The sequence below is a fragment of the Vitis vinifera genome, chromosome 4 (assembly GCF_030704535.1).
Source record: "Vitis vinifera cultivar Pinot Noir 40024 chromosome 4, ASM3070453v1".
NCBI classification, from domain to species: Eukaryota; Viridiplantae; Streptophyta; class Magnoliopsida; order Vitales; family Vitaceae; genus Vitis; species Vitis vinifera.
The window spans coordinates 4,077,745-4,097,871 of NC_081808.1; the positions used below are offsets into that span (position 1 = coordinate 4,077,745).

The following is a 20,127-nucleotide window of genomic DNA, read 5'->3' on the forward strand; positions in this document are numbered from 1 at the left end:
TCATCAAACACTTATTAGATAAAAAAATTTAAGGATAAATATGTCAAAATGAGGTTATATGTATAATTTTCAGTAGATAAAAGTATATTTTTCAAATATAATTATTGTCCCCTGTTTTTAATCAAACATTTCTTTTAACTTAAAAACCCTAATAATTCTTACCCATTTCTTTTAATTTTTTAATTGATAATTAGTGAATTTAGTCTTGGGTCTCCCAATAGACTAATTCAACCCGATCAAATAAATAGAGAATGGGGGAATAGTTTACCCTCATTATTAAAATATACAAATATAAATAAAATAAAGTATACATTTCTCTCCGCTAGAAGGGCCCTTAATAATAATAAAAAAAAAGACTTTTTTTTTCTCTCTTTCTTAAATACCTGAAAACCCAAAAAGGACATGATTCTTCTTTTCCAAAAACAAAATTCTCTTCTCTTTCGAATTTTCTTTTTTGTAACTCGAAAAAATAATCATATTTTTTTTATTCATTTATAACTTAAGACTAAAAAATTTATAAGTGAAACAACTTAAGTGAAACAACTTATGGAAATTCTTGAGTATCTAAAAGTTCAAAAATCTTGTTTCGATTCTCATTCCTTTTATTTAGTTTGTTTACTTCCTTTGCCAATAACTCAATAAATATATCGTAAAGATGACTAATTAAATTGATTTTATATTATCTTTTTATAAAAGTAATAATTTTAAAAATAAACTTTTTTATAATATTTTATAACCTAATATAAATTATATAATACAATTCCAATCAGGTTTAAGAACTCATTTGATCATGATTTTCAAAGTATGTTTTTAAGTGTTTTTAAAGATAAAAATAAGATGTTTAATAAATTTTAAAAAACACTTTTGAAGAAAATGATTTGCAGGTGTTTTCTAAGCAAAACACTTCAAAATTTTAAAATATTCCAAAAATGCCCCAAGTGATTGCCGATGCTTCCTTTCCGTTTCCCTCATTCTCTCCTTCATTCTTTTTTTCCATCGCTCTTCATTCTCTCCTTCGTTCTCTTCATCCATCGCTCTCCATCCGAGACTACACAATAGGAAAGACGCTCCACTTTCATTCGAAATCGTTGATCTGATCGAAGGTAACCCTCTGTTCTTTTCTTGTTTTTTTTTTTTTTTTTTTTAATGTCTGATTGTCTTGAAATATTAGTTAGGGTTTTGGGTTTTAGGATTGTTTGGTTAGGAGGAAAGTATGAGAAAGCATTTCCAACTGTCTAAGATACATTTCTTCTCTATTTTCTCTCTTGATCTAGTTTTCTCAAGGTACGTCAAGTTTTTCTTGGTTTTTTTTTTCAATCTCTGATTTGATTGTCAGGAAAGATGAGGAAAGGATGAGAAGATTAGGAATATTTGGAATATTTTCCTTCCATTTTCTCTTTTGGTGTTTTGGTTGCAGAAAAAATTAGGGATCCTTGTCTGGTCATTTGTTTGATCATTTGCAACTCATAATTTTGCTTAATAGCTTCTGATTCAGGGTATATGTCAAGGTTTTAATGGTTCATGTTTTCAGAGGGTATTTTGATTTTGTTTGTATGATTCCGTTTTCCTATGTCTTCTTAACAAGCAGGGAAGCATTGTTTTTCTTTTTTGGGATCCTAATGTTGATGCATTGTGTGATGAAAATGACTATACAACTATGAAACTTCATGAAACCCAAACAAAAGCCAAAACCATGTTTGGTGAAATTAGGAAAGTAGTGGAGAGTAAAAAGATTGCCTATATGTAAGCAGTGAATGAATTTCCTATAACAGAGGATAAGGATTTGTTTGAGTGGGTTGGCCCATTTTATATTTGGGTAAATTTTATTTTACTTTAGGCATTAGACAGATGTTGACAGGCAAGACTGGGAGGAATTTGATCTCTTTTTACTTTGAGTGTCTAGCCTGTGATGCTTTGTTTGGTCTAATGACAGACAGTTTCTGATAATTAACCTTTGAAAGTGAAGAATTTTGCAAACTGTATTGACTAGTAGAGTCAGTATTTTGCACCTTTTGATTCTTGGAAGTTGAAGTTCATGTTGAAATATTCTGGTATAAGGAGTGAGTTTCTAGTTTTGGAATAGAGTTGGGCACTCTGGATTTGTACTTTCTTTATCCAAAAGAAAATGCCTTGATCCATTTCTTTTTTTATACATATGGTTTGACAAAGCTAAGATAAATTATTGCCTTAGCTTTATGCAGTTCCACTGAATTATGATAATGAAGAAACTACTTTATACATATGGTTTTCAGAATTTTTTCATGGAATGTTGTCTTGATTGAACTTTTTCTTGTGCCATTTGGCCTTAACTGTTTCTGGTTTGGGATTATGATTTTTGGTGCAGTTTAGGGCTAAAATCATTTACTAATCAAATGGTTATCTTCTATAATTATCCTGTTTGGCTAATGTTTGGGTTTTGAAAATGTCTCTTGTAGAATGTTATATTGATTGAAGTTTTTCTGGTGCCATTTGGTCTCAAATGTTTCTGGTTGCATAGTTTTAAAATGGTTTATTGATAGTGTTTATATTCATTGTGATGATTCTTTATGATCCTCATTTTTGGTTGATGCTAGGGTTTTGCAAATCCTCATCCTCTTGCTAGGGTTTTTCATGTCATTAACCACCAGTGGGTTTATTTATTTATTTTTTCCTCTCTTCTTATTTCTATGCAAAAATTTCCAACTAGTTATGAGTGTGTATCTTCAATTGGTTATACCATCCACTTGACGTATTTTAAAGCTTTTGTAAGACTATCTCTTGCTAGGGAATTCTTCTTTATCTAAGCCATCAAAGAGATTTTACTGCATCAATCAAACATTGGCCCGGCATGTACCGAAAAAGTAAGATAACAGCAAAATTGAATTGTCGCTTCTATATAATTTATGTCAAAGTTCTGCACAAAAATTGAGGTCTCTACTTGCCCCTCTCTTAGAAAAGCAACCCCTCTCTTAGAAAAGCAATCCTGATATAATTTCATGGTTGTTTCATTTCCTTATTACAAAATACAAGATATTTCTCTTCCAGTTTCCAAATGAAAGTTTTTTTCTACTTCTTTCTACATCCAAAAATGGGCAATATAGTTTATTCTTTTACAAATCTTGAAGAGTCAATGTTTCTTCTGCATCTATCATTCTTTTTTTTCTTTTTTCTTTTTTCTTTTTTGGGTGTTATATTGGTTGAGGACTAGCTGGAACTTTGGTTATCAGTTGCAGTCCAGCTGGAAAATGTTACAAAAGTTTGTGAAGTTTATTTTCCTGAGCTTGTATTGAATTAGCAGGAAATGACTTGTTTGTTAAATATAAATTGTTTAACCTTCAGCAGTCAATGATTACTTATTCATGATAGTGATGAATTCGTGTGTACTGCAAAGTATCTTTCTTAAAATTGATTACATGTTCTTTTATGCTTCATTCCTGTATACATATGTACCTATTTTTTCTTTCTTTTGCAAAGATGTAAACAATAATGCAGTCAACTTTTTTATACTTGGTTGGGGAAATTAAGGCTGCAAATGGGAACATAGGTTGCTAGAGTGTAAGGGGAAGTTCATATAGTTTTGACTGCTAGGGACTAAGGGAGTAGGAAAAGATAAATAAGCAAAATCATAATAAAACCAACATGGAAAAAGAAGAAAAGTTATCACCTAAATTAGAGAAATATATCCTATATTCAAATATTTATATATAAAAGGAGAGAGTGAAGCAAAGAGAAAGGGGGATAATTCTCTTTTAACTAAGGATTTTGGGTATAGGGGCATATCAGGATACTGGGATGGGGTTTGACTTAAAGTTGAGTCAAATCTTAGGTGGTGTTTATTTTTTTGGCTTTTTGCTGAAAACCATTTAGTTTTAGAATTAAGTTGTTTGTTTTTTTACTTTTTCATGACTTATTATAAACTTTTTACTAAATAGAAAAAGCCAAAATATGTGGCTTTTTCTAAATAAAAAGAATAACACAATGGTTTTTTTTTACTTTTTAATACTTAATAGAAATAAAATACTACAAAAACAAACAACCTAATATTTAATACTATTAAGTATTAAGGTTCTATTTAGAATTAAGTAAAAAAACAAACACCACCTTAGTTTAATCAATATAGAACAATTCCAAATGGTAGGATTAGTACTTCCAACAGTCTTGTTGTTATTGGTAACATAATGTTGGTGCTGGTTACATAATGGCATATTCCTGGATTGTACCTTTGTAACACAATTATTTTTTATAAGAGAATGAAGTACAAAGCATTTGCCTGAGGGATTATTCAGGCGGGACTGGTAGGTTTTAACTTCATTCTTTATGACATTTCTAGATAAAAATGAAAAAACCTTCTAAATTTAAACATGTTTAAACAAACATTAAGATTGAAATCTCTTCATAAAGGGGACAGAAATCTTATACATAACTAGATATTTATGGTAGACTTAGCTAAAGTAGCTAAATCGGAAAGTATCTAGTTCTTCTTGAACTTCTTTTGAAACTAGTTTAGCTAGAAACTTCAACTGCCTGAATGAGTGATATTAAGACTGATACAACTACCAATGAGGATTTCTTTTCAACCAAGAATATTACACTTGAGGATTTCTTTTTCTTATTTGTTTATTATGTTTTACAGAATCTGCCTATATGATGCTCAATACCGAGTTTACATTTAAAAAATTTAATCATACCAAGTATTGTTTACACTAGATAACCATATTTTCTTGATGTTTTGTTCCTTAATTCTTTCTTTATTCTTCATTTTAATTGTGTGATTCTTTGTTTGAAAATTATTATTTCTCTAAAATATATATTTTTTTATATAGAGGATGTCTAGCAATGTAGTTCAACCATTACAACAACCAAGTGGTGAAGAAAGTGAAAAACAAAGCAAGGCTTATTGGGATGATATTACAATGGATGCTTTTATCAAAGTTTGTGTGATTGAGACTTCGACTGGAAATAGACCAAATAGTCACTTTAGCAAGTTGGGATGGAAAAATGTGATAAAAGCCTTCAACAGTTTGACTGGAAGAAACTATCAATATAGGCAACTTAAGAATAAATGGAGTTCTCTTAAAAATGATTGACAACTTTGGAATACCTTGATTGGGAAAGACATTGACCTTGGGTGGGATCCTATGAGACAAACCATCAATGCAAGCAATGAATGGTGGGATAAGAAATTGAAGGTATGTTTTTTTTATTCATTAAATTTATTTGATTAATTTATATATTGGTTATGAAATATGATAAATTAAATACTCTTGTAAGAGAATCTTGAAAAACTATAGGTTGTTTTGAAGAATAGATGGAGAATGCTACGAGAAATGCATAGTTTTCCTCTTGAAAAACAAGTAAAGGCTGTTATTGCTTCAGTGGCTCTTCACAACTTTATAAGGATTAATGCTAGAATGAATATGGAATTTAAATCTTATGATGATGATCAAGGGTTGCTTCCACTTAATGAAGAAGAGAATAGAATGGATTCCCTTGTTGAGGAAGATGGTTCACATCATACAAGAGAAATGGAAGAAGAATGTGATCGAACTGCAAATCTTCTTATATCTCATTGATGTTTGATTATGACTCTAATATGTAAGTATATAATTTTCCCCCTTTTTTTGCTATGAAAATATTTGTCTTCTTATTTACTTTTTAATTAGAAAAGTTTTTTTTTTTTTTTTTTTTTTTTGAGAAATTAATAGGTAATCATATATTGTTTTACTTTGAAAATTATTTTTTATTCAATGTTCTATTTTATTGATTTAGATGTTTTTTGTAAATATTTTTTAAAATTTTATTATAGTGATAAAAAAAATTATTAATTTTAATTAGAAAAGTCTTTTTTTTTTTTGAGAAATTAATTGGTAATCATATATTGTTTTACTTTAAAAATCATCTTTTATTCAATGTTCTTTTTTATTGATTTAGATGTTTTTTATAAATATTTTTATAAATTTTATTATAGTGATAAAAAAATATTAATTTTAAACTAATATATAATCAAATAATTTGTTATATCATGACTTATATTTATTTATTAATCAATTCTTTTTGTAAACATTTTTTAAAATTTTATGTAAATCATAAAAAAAATTATTTTTAGTTTTTTTTTAACAATATAAATGTATATATATGCTTTTAAGATAGATGTTTATATGGTTTGTTCTAATGAAAAGTTTTTTTGTTTATCATACTATTTTCTTTTAGTAATTAAAATTGTATGTCGTTTTTGGTAATTTATTAATATTAAAAAGTGTTTTATATTTATACAACATATTATAAAAAAAAATCATTTATTAATACTAAGGTATGTTTCTCTTTTCTGGTTTTTTTTTTTTTTTGAATAATTTCTTATTGCAGTATTTAGAGAGGAATCATTTTTTTGTGATCAAAATTATTTGTCTTCCTGTGCAGGAGATGTCTAAGGCCCAAGTATCCCTCCAATGCCTCCTGCTCCTATGTGCAGAGCTCTTCCATTTCACACTTGCTGATGTTGGTGTGGCAGCCCAATACAGACCCCCATATCTGCGTAAATATCCCTTTCACAATCAAAAGCTATTAACCTTGTTAATTGACCAGGATGCAACTTAGGCAGGTTAACTCAAACCAACCCGACATATAGGCAGGTTTGGATTAAAGTAAACTTTGATAGTCATTTTTAATATATGAATTAGGTTTGAATTAAGTTTTTTCAACTCAAATTCAAATTGGGTTGAGTTCAACCAAGTTTGGACATACCTAACCCTAACATAGTTTAATATTCATTCAATTTGTTTTAAATTTTAACATTGAGGCAAACTTGAATTTAAGCAAGTTTGGATAGTCATTTTTAATATTCGAGTTGGATTTAGGTTAAGTTTTTTCAACTTGAATTCAATTTAGGTTGAACCCAACCAAGTTGGAACAACCCTAATCCTACCCCAATTTAATATTTTTTTTAAATTTATAATACATAATATTTATTTTGTTTTAGATTTTATGAAAAATATCTTATTATAATTATAGTTTATATTTTTTTTACTTTTCTAGAAGACAATTTTTTTTTTTTTAACCTTAAAATTTTGTGTCATTCACTATTTAAATTTTAGTACATATACTTTTTATTTTTTTATTTTTAAAATGATGTATTTTGAATCAGAGAACTGACCAACTTTGAGTTTAATATTACTAATTTGAGTATAACACTATCAATCTAAACTAATAAAAATGAATACAATTTAAATTGAGTACCTTTAGAAACTGTGTTGAGTTTGAGGTGATTGTTCATTAATATCGGTTGACTTTGGGTTAACCATTAATCCTGTGCAACTAGCCCAAGGTCGGATTTATGGTTAAGCCAAGTTTAACCGGATCACCCTTAAAAAATGAGGTTAGATTAAATGATGGTTTATTAATTCCAGTAGAGTTTGGATTAGCCATCAATTTGATTCAATCTGTCCAAGTTGCAACCCAATGCTAATTAACCTCCATAACCGAAGGTGCTGGCACAGCAGGCCAATATGCTCCCCCATATCTGCGTAAGCACCAAAGACCCATAACTGTAATTCAAAGCTTCCAAACTGACATCTTTTTTTTTTTTTGCTTTTTTAATCTGGGACTTGATACAGCAACTGCCTGCTACGGCAACGATGTGTCTAAGTTCCCATCAAGCAACTTATTTGCGTCAGCCGGAGATGGGATATGGGACAATGGGGCAGCGTGCGGCAGGCAGTACTTTGTCATGTGCTTGAGTGCACAAACTCCAGGGACATGCAAAGCTGGTCAGATCATAAAAGTGAAGATAGTTGATAAAGCCTCTAGGAATGGAGTGATCCTTGTTCTTTCTACTATTGCATTTGGGGCTATTGCTAATCCTTCTGCTGCTTCGGTTAACGTAGAGTTTACCGAGTAAGTGTCATCCCTTTTAATATTAATTACATTGAATTATCTTTCAGGTAATTAATTTTTTTAAGAATTATTTCTGCTGGAATTTTTAATGTTCTTGTGTGGTGCTTGATGTGCGTGCAGGGCTTGAGGGTATCAATACGGATCTACGTCTGAGGGAGGTTTCTTTCTGCTAGTGAGGTTTCCATTCTATGTTTTTCTTGTCCACTGCAAACCCTAAGCAAAAGCGAGCGACTTTCGAATTTCGATAAAGGTACCAGTTTTAGCTTGAAGTCTTTTAAATTAAAATACATGGATATTTGCGAAATTCAACTTCGGTTTCTGTGATTACATGGCTGTGTTTTTAGCAATGTTTTAAAAACCGGACCGGACCGGCCGGTCCAACCGGTTCAACCGTCGACCGGTCACATTTCCGGTCCGGTCCTCTCTATTAAACCGTTAAACTATTAAACCGGTTACGAACCGCCTGAACCAGCGGTCGAACCGGTGAACCGGTAGAACCGAACGGTTCTAAACAAACCGAACAGTCCATATTGGCCCATCATTTTGCAAGCCCATTGTATAAAATATTAAAAGTTGTAGGCCAAAAACCATACTGGGCCATGTCTTTGCATAACAAAGCCCACACCCAAACCATTTAAGTAGGCTCAATCATGAGCCCACAAGGTGGATGCTGTAGCTTTCAACAAGGATGCCTTTTATAGGCATCCTTTGCACCCTTTTTTCTCTCACAAACCGATGTGGGATTGCAAACTATGAATGAAAAAAATTTAACAAATGCAACAAGAGGATTTGAAGTTGGGACCTCAGGTTCTGAAGTGCATTAGGACACCACTCGGCTACACTGATTTGTTATTTGATATGCCAAACAAAACAATATATATTGGATTTTAATTTTTTTATAATATTAAATAAAAATAATATAATATTTTTAAAAATTATAAATTAGTTAAAATTTTCATTTTTAATATATTCACATTTAAATATTGTATACATTTCATTTAATATGATTTAATTTGATAATATCAAATATATAAAATAATATTATTGATGTTTAATTTATTCATATATATTTTAAAATTTTTATAATTATTTTTAATTTTAATAATATATATAAATTATATATTTATGACGTCACCGGTTCGATAGCGGTTCGACCGCCGGTCCGACCAGTGAACCGTGAACCGGTAACTTTTCCGGTTCGATCACCGGTCCGGTTCTGAAAACATTGGTTTTTAGTAAATCAATTTATGTGAGTCTTGCATTTTGGTGGTTGTGTTAATAAGTGGAGTTCTTTTGAGTTTTTGAGAGTTGAGGAATATCCAGAGGTTAAGCTTTTCCGATGAGCGGTAAATGCCAGAACTTTCATGATTGTCGTTCATGCCTTTTTCCGATGAAGATCCAGGCCAATGACTAGCCGTAAAGCACCTAAATGCCAACCTACCAGATTCAGTGGTTTTTTTAGGCCTATACGGCCGGATAGAAAGGTACTTTCTCTCTCTTTTTGGCCTATACATTTTGCTGGGTTGTTAGTTTTAATGCTTCTTGTGCTAGATGAATTCATTCTCTGCGTAAAATGGTTACATGTGAATGGTTACATACACGCACACACGCTCTCGAGGTTTTATGACACCATATCATAATGTATGCAATTAGTTGAGTGATTTTCGTAGTGATGGTAAAGCTGGAGGAAAAGAGGAGATATTCAACCAATGTCATGCAAGATTAAGAAATGCCATTGAACGTGCTTTTGGTGTTGTTAAGTCGTATTTCCCAATATTGAAGAGAATGACACCTTATTCGTTTACTACTCAAAACAAAAATTGTTATGACATGCTTCTCCGTTCACAATTTTCTTCGACAAATCTCAGTTGCGGATAGATTATTTTCTGAATATGACAATGAAGTGGAGTTGAAAAGTGACAATGCAAATCAACTTCAAAACTCAACTACAAGCAGTTTTTTTGCAGCATCTGATCAAGAATTCATGCAACAGTTCTGAGACCAAATTGCAAATGAGCTTTTTCAAGTATTTTATTAATTTGTTATTTTTAGCTTTTTACCATCGGAAGAAATGCAATGTTTGGATTTTAACATATAATGTGATGTCTTTAGATATTTGAAAATATGTACTTGAATTGTCATGTTTTTTCTTTAATTTGATTTGGGTTTTATCAATCCATTATTTTTCAGATTATTAAGTTTAAATATTTTATTTTACTTATGTAAAAAATAAATATGTTAATTATTTTTTGTAAGGATGATAATAATAAATTATTTATTACAATAATTTTATGATTTTGAACTTTTTAGAAATATGTTAAATTATATTTTTTTAATACATTAAATTATTAAGATATTGGTATTTAGTACATAAAAAAAAAATAGCTTAATATTTAATAGAAATAAAATAATAAAAAAAATAAAAAACTTAATATTTAATACTATTAAGTATTATTTAGTATTAAGTTAAATATTACTTCTAAAATAGAATCAATCTTTTACATTAAGAAATCTATATGTTTTATGATTTTTAGCATATCCCAAAAACATCTATTTGATACCTTTAAGACCTATTTTATTTCAATTCAAAATGTATTCTTAAATAGATTAAATTTGGTTCTCTGTTTTTTTTTCCCGTAATTCATATGGTATTTTTTACAAAGCTTTATACCATAGATGACGACCAATTTGGAAAACTTCACTAGCAATTTCTATTAGTGTTGTATTCTTTAATTCTATTCTACCATTTTGATACACGCGATGATCAATTAATTAAAAGCCTGACACATGGTAATGTAAGAACCCCTTCATTTTCGAAGCAGGTTATGCTTGTTATTTAGAGCCATTGCGGGCTCTGGGTATATCAGCCACAGTTATGCATAACCAGCAGCTTTAGTACCCTATATATGCTTTGGAAAATGGTTTTGAATCATCACCTGATGCATATTCTTGAACCATATTGTCCACCTCAATTGAACTACACCCTGGTGTCTTGTTCATGTACTTACTACTCATGAGTTTCCTCATCCTCGATACACCATCCCCCTTTCCCAAGTCTGCATAAAGATTTGAAAGCAAGACATGGTTCCCCGTATCGTCTGGTTCAAGCTCCAGCAGTAGCAGATGCTCCATTGCAATGGCTGCAATCTTGAGATTGCCGTGACTTCTGCAGGAACTCAATAACAAACCCCAAATAGCCGAATTCGGCTTCATTGGCATCTTCTTTATGAGTTCAAAAGCCTGATCAAGGCGCCCAGAAAGACCAAGAAGATTGACCAAACAACCATAATGCTCAACCCCTGGTTCTATATTGTCATCTCTTTCCATTGACTCAAAGTACCCCAATCCCTCATTCAAAAGGCCAGCATGGGCACAAGCTGATAAAAGACCAACAAAGGTGATGATGTTGGGTTCCACCTTTGCCTTCTGCATTTCTTGAAACAATTCAATAGCTTCACGAGCTCTTCCATGATTTGCTAGCCCTACAATCATTGTACTCCCAAGATATCACATCCCTCTCATTCATCTGATCAAACAGGCGACGCCCTTCATCCATACTTCCACGTTTTGCATACACTTCGATCAAAGCATTACAAACACAAATGTCGCGCAAAAACCCGGCTTTATCTGCATAAATACGTATCCATTTCCCTAACTCAAGAGCTCCCACCTGGGCACAAGCTGGCAAAACAGAAACAAGACTGATCTCATCAAGCTCCATACCCACCATTTGCATTCTCCGGAAAAATTCCAATGCGACCATACCCGGAAACGATAGCTGTCTTGAGATTAAATTTTTAAAAAATATTAGTAAAAAAAAAATCAATAGTTTGAAAATTTTACCAAATCAAATGTAAAGAGTGAGAATTTCAAAAATTAAATTTAAAATTAGTGAAAAATTTAAATATCAAATAATTGAGATTAAATTTTGAAATTTTGAATATTAAGTATATTGTGATAATTAATTTAATTATTAATAGGTAATTATTAGAGAATTGCGGGGAGAAAAATTTGGTAAAAATTTATATTATATCAAATTATTATAATAAATAATTAAAAAAAATTGAATTTAATTTTATAACAAACCAATTTAGTTTTTATAATTGAAATTAAACTTTATAGAATTACAAAACATCAAACGGAGTTGAATTGAAATTAAATTATGATGAGTGAATTTAAAAAAAAAATATAGACAAAAAGGTAAATTAATTAAATGTGAATTTAGTGAACTCAACTTTTGAAAGTTTGATGCAACGAATTTGACAAATGAAGTAAATTAAATAAAGGTTATAATAAATAGTTGAGAATTTGATTTTTATAAATTGAATGACTAAATAATTTATAGAATTAAGTTTTAGAAGATTGCTTAAATTTTTGTTGGTAAATAAATATTGGTAAAATTAATGAGTTAAAGTTTATTCTTCATTCCTTGGATGTCAAAGAATTATTTTATTTTTTATACATTTTACGACATTGAAATTTTTTAAGAGTTAATGAAATCATGTCCTAAATGAATTTTAGAGTAAAAATGTTTCAAGTAATTAAAGTCAAATCATTAACTATTAAAAAAAACCAAATAATTTTCACAATTTTAATTTTAAAACCAAAATAAAAATAATAATAAAAGTAGGAATCAAATGCATCCTAGGTTATATGTTTTCAGAAATTAATGTAAAAATTCTTTCTTTGGAATTCAAAGTAGTGTATTACAATGATTTTAAGAAACTTTTTCAACTTAAAAAGTGTTTTTGAAAAAAAAAATTATAGAAAAATTACTCTCTAAAAATACTTTGAATTTTAGAGCACATTTAATAATATTTTTACTCAAAATATTTTTAATGAAAATATTTTCTTTGAAAGTATTAGAATGTATTTGATAATAATTTTAAAAAACGTTTTTATCATTTTTAATACTTGAATAATAAAAAATTTCAAGTATAAGAAAAATTAAAAACGATTTTTAAAATTACTATTAAACATGTTTTTAATAAAATAATCATCTATAAAATATTTATTCAAAAAATATTGTAAGTGATTTTTTAACTATAAAAGTGATTCTTTAGATTTTTAAAAGTATTTTCTAAATTTTATTAAATAAATTTTTTTTTTTCAAAAGCATTTTTTGCATACGCTAAAAGGGCTTTCTAGAACCTTGGCGGAACCTACTTTAATTGAATTTCGGTCCAAACATATTAAGAAAATACATTTGAAAATATGGAGGTCAAGAATCTGGAGTGTGGTGTTAGCCAATGCCTTGAATGAATACTTGCGTTGGAGACTAATTAACTCACATCACAAATAAGACAACAAGTGAGAGAATTGACAAAAATAATAATATAATAGAGAATATGATATCCCAAAATCAAGCTTCTATTTCCATTGTCATTGTGGTGCCTTGCTTTTCAATCTACGTGTTATCTCACCAACCGCCTTTCTACTGTTCTTCTATTCGTTAACTTCATGTTACGAGTTCCTATTCACCAAACTCTTTCAAACTAATCTTAATTATTCAAAACTTACAACCCATCAACCCTTGGCCACAAGCACACATGTTTTTCGTGGCTGTTCAAGTTGTCAAACTACCGCACACAAATGTTTTGAAAATTAAACAGAAAAATTTTCAAATGGTTGGATTGATAATTTTGGTGGATTTGATAATTTTGTTTCATTGATATAGTTAGCAATCCCACATGGAATTCTGAGAGGAATAAGGATGCCTTGTGGGCTCAAGACTCAGCCCCAAATGGTTGGGTTGGGTGTGGTCATGATAAGAGAGGCCCAAGCCCAAGCATGGGCTTTTGCCAAAATTTTTATACAATGGAGCTTTACATATAATTGGAAGCAGGGCACAAATGGCCGGTGGGAAGGGTGGGTGGGGGACCTTAGATCAGTTGAATAACACCAAAGATAACGAACTTGAATAACACCAAAAAGTTGAACTGTTGGCCCCACCTACTTCTCCAAGAGTTCAAGTTGGTCAAGTGTACCAAAAAAAAAAACAAAATTGTGAAACTAAATAATATATGGTGAAGGTATGGCATATTTACTATTGTATTCTGAAAACCATTAGAGAGACACATGTCGGAGAGAGAGAGTGAACACCTCCGATTGGCCTTGCTTTTCATATTATCAGGGCTTCTTCATGTCTGCTCAGGAGATGTTGGCACAGCAGGCCAATATACACCCCCATATCTGCGTAAGTGCCAAAGACCCATAACTGCAATTCAAAGCTTCCAACACATACTTTTTTTTCTTTTTCTTTTTTTAATTTGGGGAATGATACAGCAACTGAGTGCTACGGCAACGATGTGTCTAAGTTCCCATCAAGCAACTTATTCGCGTCGGCCGGAAATGGGATATGGGACAATGGGGCAGCGTGCGGCAGGCAGTACTTTGTCAGGTGCTTGAGCGCGCAAACTCCAGGGACATGCAAAGCTGGTCAGGTCATAAAAGTGAAAATAGTTGATAGAGCCTCTAGGAGTGGAGAGATCCTTGTTCTTTCTACTATTGCATTTGGGGCTATTGCTAATCCTTCTGCTGCTTGGGTTAGCATAGAGTTTGCAGAGTAAGTGTCATCCCTTTTAATATTAATTACATTGAATGATCTTTCAGGTAATTAATTTTTTTTTAAAATTATTTCTGCTGGAATTTTTAATGTTCTTGTGGGCCGCTTGATGTGCGTGCAGGGCTTGAAGGAGGGAGCTCTTTGTAGATCGGATGGGTTTGCGATGAGGGAGAAGGTTTTTTGGTTTTTCTTAATGTTTTGGATCCTTTTGTAAGGGGGTGAGTGGTTTTTTTGTGTTTCTTCGTTGTTTTGGATCTTTTTGTAAAGGGTGAGTGTCTCTATACCGCAATTCTGTGGGTTGCTTCAATGCAATACAATCCTCACAAATAAATAAATAAATAAAGTCTTGAGGGAGCTGCCTTTTTGCTAATGAGGTTTCCATTCTATGTTTTTAGCTCGAGGTCTTTCAATTTCGGTTTCTGTGATCACATCGCTGTGTTTTTTTTTAAATCAATGTATGTGAGTCTTGCGTTTTGGTGGTTGTGTTACATAAGTGGAGTTCTTTTGAGTTTTTGAGAGTTGAGGAATATCCAGAGGTTAAGCTTTTCCGATGAGCGGTAAATCCCGGAATTTTCATGATTGTCGTTCATGCCTTTTCCGATGAAGATCCAGGCCAATGACTAGCCGTAAAGCATCTAAATGCCAGTGTTTTTTTTTTTTTTTGGCCTAGTGCAACCCAACTTGTATGTGATGACAAATTACATTTCAAAGCGGTGGGGCCACCAAGGCGCCGACCTTGTCCAATTATCTTAGGCTTTTTTTTTTCTTTTGTTATTATTATAGTATGGTAAAAATATTGCTTCAAAATAATTCTTAGGTTCAACCTTTTCCATTTTCTTCTTGATTTTGATTTATCTAATATTTTTAGATCTTGATTATCAATTTTTTTTTTTGTTGAGAATTTTCTTTATTATTTTCTAAAATTGAATCTTTCAATTCCTTGTTTGGTTCTAAACAATGAATGTCTTTAATTACTAAATATTGGTAAAATTATGCTGATATTGCTTCTAAAATAGAATCAATCTTTTATGTTAAGAAATCTACATGTTTTATGATTTTTAGCATATCCCAAAAACAAATGAATTCTTTCAAGTATTTAATTAACTTGTCATTTTTAGTTTTTTACTATTATAAAAAATGTAATGTTTAGATATTCACATAAAATATGATATCTTTGGATATTTGAAAATATGTACTTGAATTGTTATGTTTTTTTTTCTTTAATTTGATTTAGGTTTTATCAATTCATTATTTTAAATATTTTATTTTAATTATATAAAAAATAAATATATTAATTATTTTTTGTAAGGATGATATTGACAAATTATTTATTATAATAATTTTATTATTTTTAATTTTTTAAAAATACTTTAAATTATATATTTTTTAATATATTAAAATATTAAGATATTGATTTTTAGTATATAAAAAAATAAATAGTTTAATATTTAATAAAAATAAAATATTCAAAAGACAAACAACTTAATACCATTAAATAATATTTAGTATTAAAGTGTCATTTATTTTTTTACTTAATTTAAATAGAATTTTAATGTTTAATAATGTTAAATATTAGATTGTTTGTGTTTATAATATTTTATTTGTATTAAGTATTAAAAAAAATTAATATATTATTTTTTTTATTTAAAAAAAGTTATATATTTTAGTTTTTTTATTTAATAAAAAATTTATAATAAATTATAAAAAAAAACAAAAAAAATAAAAACCAAACCACCGAAAACAAATTATTTTCAATAAAAATTCTCATAAACAAACAATAGCTGAATCAGCTGATAGGTACTCACGCTGCTGATTATTGAGTCAATGATGGGGCTCTGACCCAGTTCCATAAAGGGTTGTACGAGTTCTCAGAATGGATTGACAATTGCTTACACCTCCAAAGCTGATAGGTACTCACGCTGCTGATTATTGAGTCAATGATGGGGCTCTGACCCAGTTCCATAAAGGGTTGTACGAGTTCTCAGAATGGATTGACAGCTTACACCTCCAAAGCTGATAGGTACTCACGCTGCTGATTATTGAGTCAATGATGGGGCTCTGACCCAGTTCCATAAAGGGTTGTACGAGTTCTCAGAATGGATTGACAACTGCTTACACCTCCAAAAACCCTTTTTCTCCGTTGCTGATGCAAGCATCTCGCTGTCTTTCACTCAACCCCCCCTTTGTTATTCCCGTGTCTCTAGCTCCTTCATCTGTCTCTCTGTCTCTCTGCCGCCATAAGACAATGGAGGTGGTGCAAGTGGCTGGAGTTAAAACCCCTTCTGCATTCATTTCCAAATCCCTATCACACGCTTCCAAGCACGCCTTACGGTAAAAACCCACGTCACTCCCACCACATCCCTATCCCACTCAGACCACTCTCTGCACAACCCAGATTGCCTGGTTTATGAACCACCCTCATCCTCTTCCCTCTCTCTCTCTCTCGTCACCCCTTTTCTTTTCATTTTTTCTCTTTAGGCTGACCTTGATGACATAATGGACCATGACATGTCACGCACTCTCCTTAGAATAGAATTTAGTTAGTTATTAAGCGAAAAAGTGTAAAGGTGTTTTGATTTTTTATTTTTTTTTATCCTTTTTGGAGCAAATTATGGTCCTTTCTCCAAAAACTAACTAACTACATATATATTTGAAAATCTGGGAATTATTTTCTTTAAAAATAAAAACAATTTTTAAATAATTTGTTTATAAATTTATTTTTTTAATATTCAATTACCATATAAAAATGTAAAAAAAAAAAATTATTATGATCATTTTTACATTTTCGAAAATAAAATGGAATCAAAAGATAAGATCATTAAAATTAATTAATTAATTATAATTTTATTTTAGTATTTTACCTTTTGTATGGAGATGGTAAGAGATTTTATTAATAAAGTTTATATATATGTGAGGGCAAAATTAGGAGAAATATAGAAAATATCAATAAATTCATAGAGATATAGATGGTAGTGGCCAACTTTTAGGTGAATGAATTTTTTTAATCAAGGTCAACTAATACACGGATTTTGAAATATTGCATTGAAATTTTGGGGTATTTTCAACTTTGCCTACATGTTATTTTTTAGAACTTTAAGTTACTTTCAAAAAAAAAAAAAATAGAGATGTGAAAAATAATTAAAAATATAAAAAATATTTTAAAATCTTTTGTATTATACGTAAAGACATCACATTTTCACAAAGATTAAGTTGAGAAGAATGTTTTCTTATTTGAGTTTTAGCCATAGGGGTGTTCAGGAAAAATTGTTTTAGAAAAGGCTACTATGGATTTTACATTTGCAATTAATAAAATTGTTAAAAAGAAAGAAAAAAAGATTCTAAGTATAAATAAAAAAGATCAAAATACTCAAAAAAATAATAATGAAAAATTTAAATGTGAAGAAATGAGACTATGATTTGAAGAAATAGAAGCTAATAGAAGCTATTTTTGGCTATATGACTTTTATTTTTATTAATACTTTCCAATACCACAAGAAAAGTCATTAATTTTAAAAATAAAAATAAAAATAAACCATAAGCGACAATCAAATAAGAATATGTAAATGATAATTATAATCAACAATTTATATGATATTGGATTTTGGGTTGTGTGAGTGAAGCAGAAGGATTTTAGAATGACTTTATTTGATAATTTAGGACTTGTAAAAGCATTTTTAGTTTGTATTATCTTTATTGACAACGGTTAAAAAGAAAAAAAAACACTTTTTGGATTATATTTGTTGATAACATTTTTATGAAGAAATAATTAGTATTTGAATATAAATCAATTTCCTACTTTCCTAAATGCTTAATGACCCCATGAACTATCTACCGACGTCAAGGTGAACTACTTTGCATCCTAAGCCTCAGACTTTCCTTTGTGACCCTCAGACCATGCCATTATATGATTCTCTTGTGTGGTCAAGTGGTTCACCTTTTGTTTTTTGAGACTGTACCTTAGGTACTACCTTAATAGCCTTTAGGTACTACCTTAATGTACCTTAGGTACTACCTTAAGGGACCGTAGGTACTACCTTAGTTAAAGTTGGGTTCTACCTTTCCCAATCCTCAGACCTTCCTTTGTGACCCTTAAACCATGCCATTATGTGATTCTCTTGTGTGGTCAAGTGGTTCACCTTTGGTTTTTTGGGATTGTACCTTAGGTACTACCTTAATAGACCTTAGATACTACCTTAAAGGACCTTAGGTACTACCTTAGTTAAAGTTGGATTCTATTTTTCTCAAGCTTCGGACCTTCCTTTGTGACCCTCACACCATGCCATTATGTGATTCTCTTGTATGGTAAAGTAGTTCACCTTTGGTTTTTTAAGACTGTACCTTAGGTATTATCTTAATAGCCCTTAGGTACTACTTTAATGTACCTTAGGTACTACCTTAAGGGACCTTAGGTACTACCTTAGTTAAAGTTGAGTTCTACATTTCCCAAGCCTCAGATATTCCTTTGTGACCCTTAAACCATGTCATTATGTGATTTTCTTATGTGGTCAAGTGGTTCCCCTTTGGTTTTTTGGGACTATACCTTAGGTACTACCTTAAGGGACCTTAGGTAATACCTTAGTTAAAGTTGGGTTCTACCTTTTTCAAGCCTCGGACCTTCCTTTGTGATCTTCAAACCATGCCATTATGTGATTCTCTTCTGTGGTCAAGTGGTTTACCTTTGGTTTTTTGACACTATACCTTAGGTACTACGTTAATAGCCCTTAGGTATTACCTTAATATACCTTAGGTACTACCTTAAGGGACCTTATGTACTATCTTAAGGGACCTTAGGTACTACCTTAAGGGACCTTAGGTACTACCTTAAGGGACCTTAGGTACTACCTTAAGGGACCTTAGGTACTACCTTAGTTAAAGTTGAGTTCTACATTTCCCAAGCCTCAGACCTTCCTTTGCGACCCTTAGACCATGTCATTATGTGATTCTCTTGTGTGGTTAAGTGGTTCACCTTTGGTTTTTTGAGATTGTACCTTAGGTACTACCTAAGTTACAACCTTAATAGCCCTTAGGTACTACCTTAATGTTCCTTAGGTACTACCTTAAGGTACCTTGGGTTCTAACATAGTTAAGGTCCCTTAGCATGGTTTAAGGGTCACAAAGGAAGGTTCGACATTTGGGAAAGGTAGAACTCAACTTTAACTAAGGTAGTACCTAAGGTCCCTTAAGGTAGTAGCTAAGGTACATTAAGGTAGTACCTAAGGGCTATTAAGGTAGTACCTAAGGTACAGTCTTAAAAAACCAAAGGTGAACCACTTGACCACACAAGAGAATCACATAATGACATGGTCTGAAGGTCATAAAGGAAGGTCCGAGGCTTGAGAAAGGTAGAACGCAAATTTAACTAAGGTAGTATTTAAGGTCTCTTAAGGTAGTACCTAAGGTATATTAAGGTAGTATCTAAGAGCTATTAAGATAGTACCTAAAGTACAATCCGCAATATAACAATGCCACTTACAACCTTTTGCATTTGTTAGAGCTTGCTAAGTCCATTGATGTCTAAGGTTCTTTCAAAAACCTACAATTGAGTCATTTTCCATCGCTTTAAATCGTTTTTATCATAAAAATTAGGTATTTAAACAAAGTTTTATACACCTCTTAAAATATTTTTCAACTATATACGCTATCACTAAAACCATTCTTAAAATACTCTTTTGATTTTGATGTAGTCCCAAAAT

General features: G+C 30.8%; 3 protein-coding genes and 1 long non-coding RNA gene across 5 annotated transcripts in view; 3 read left to right on the forward strand and 1 right to left on the reverse strand.

Annotated features, from left to right (window-relative positions):
- Positions 1–942: 942 nt before the first annotated feature.
- LOC100267929 (EG45-like domain containing protein) overlaps positions 943–20,127 on the forward strand; it is a 45,887-nt gene continuing 26,702 nt past the window's right edge. The window contains exons 1-5 of one of the 2 annotated variants that reach the window (XM_019219400.2): positions 961–1,103; positions 4,803–5,168; positions 6,397–6,511; positions 7,590–7,869; positions 7,990–8,196. In XM_019219400.2, coding sequence (XP_019074945.1) covers positions 5,118–5,168; positions 6,397–6,511; positions 7,590–7,869; positions 7,990–7,996 — 453 coding nt within the window. In that variant the 5' untranslated portion in view covers positions 961–1,103; positions 4,803–5,117 and the 3' untranslated portion in view covers positions 7,997–8,196. Of the gene's footprint in view, positions 1,104–4,802; positions 5,169–5,270; positions 5,575–6,396; positions 6,512–7,589; positions 7,870–7,989; positions 8,197–20,127 lie in introns of those variants that run through there. The other variant, XM_059736212.1, reaches the window with a different exon arrangement.
- LOC132253620 (uncharacterized) lies at positions 9,098–10,058 on the forward strand. The gene is made up of 2 exons (XR_009465476.1): positions 9,098–9,353; positions 9,523–10,058. It is a non-coding gene; the product is annotated as an uncharacterized LOC132253620 (long non-coding RNA).
- Positions 10,762–11,632, reverse strand: LOC109122451 (pentatricopeptide repeat-containing protein At2g20540-like). Its single transcript, XM_019219278.1, has 2 exons — positions 11,428–11,632; positions 10,762–11,351 (listed from the first exon to the last, which is right to left on the reverse strand). Exons 1-2 carry the CDS (start codon positions 11,630–11,632, stop codon positions 10,762–10,764), a joined length of 795 nt encoding a protein of 264 aa, XP_019074823.1.
- On the forward strand, positions 13,948–14,438 carry LOC104879011 (EG45-like domain containing protein). Its single transcript, XM_059736076.1, has 2 exons — positions 13,948–14,065; positions 14,155–14,438. Exons 1-2 carry the CDS (start codon positions 13,948–13,950, stop codon positions 14,436–14,438), a joined length of 402 nt encoding a protein of 133 aa, XP_059592059.1.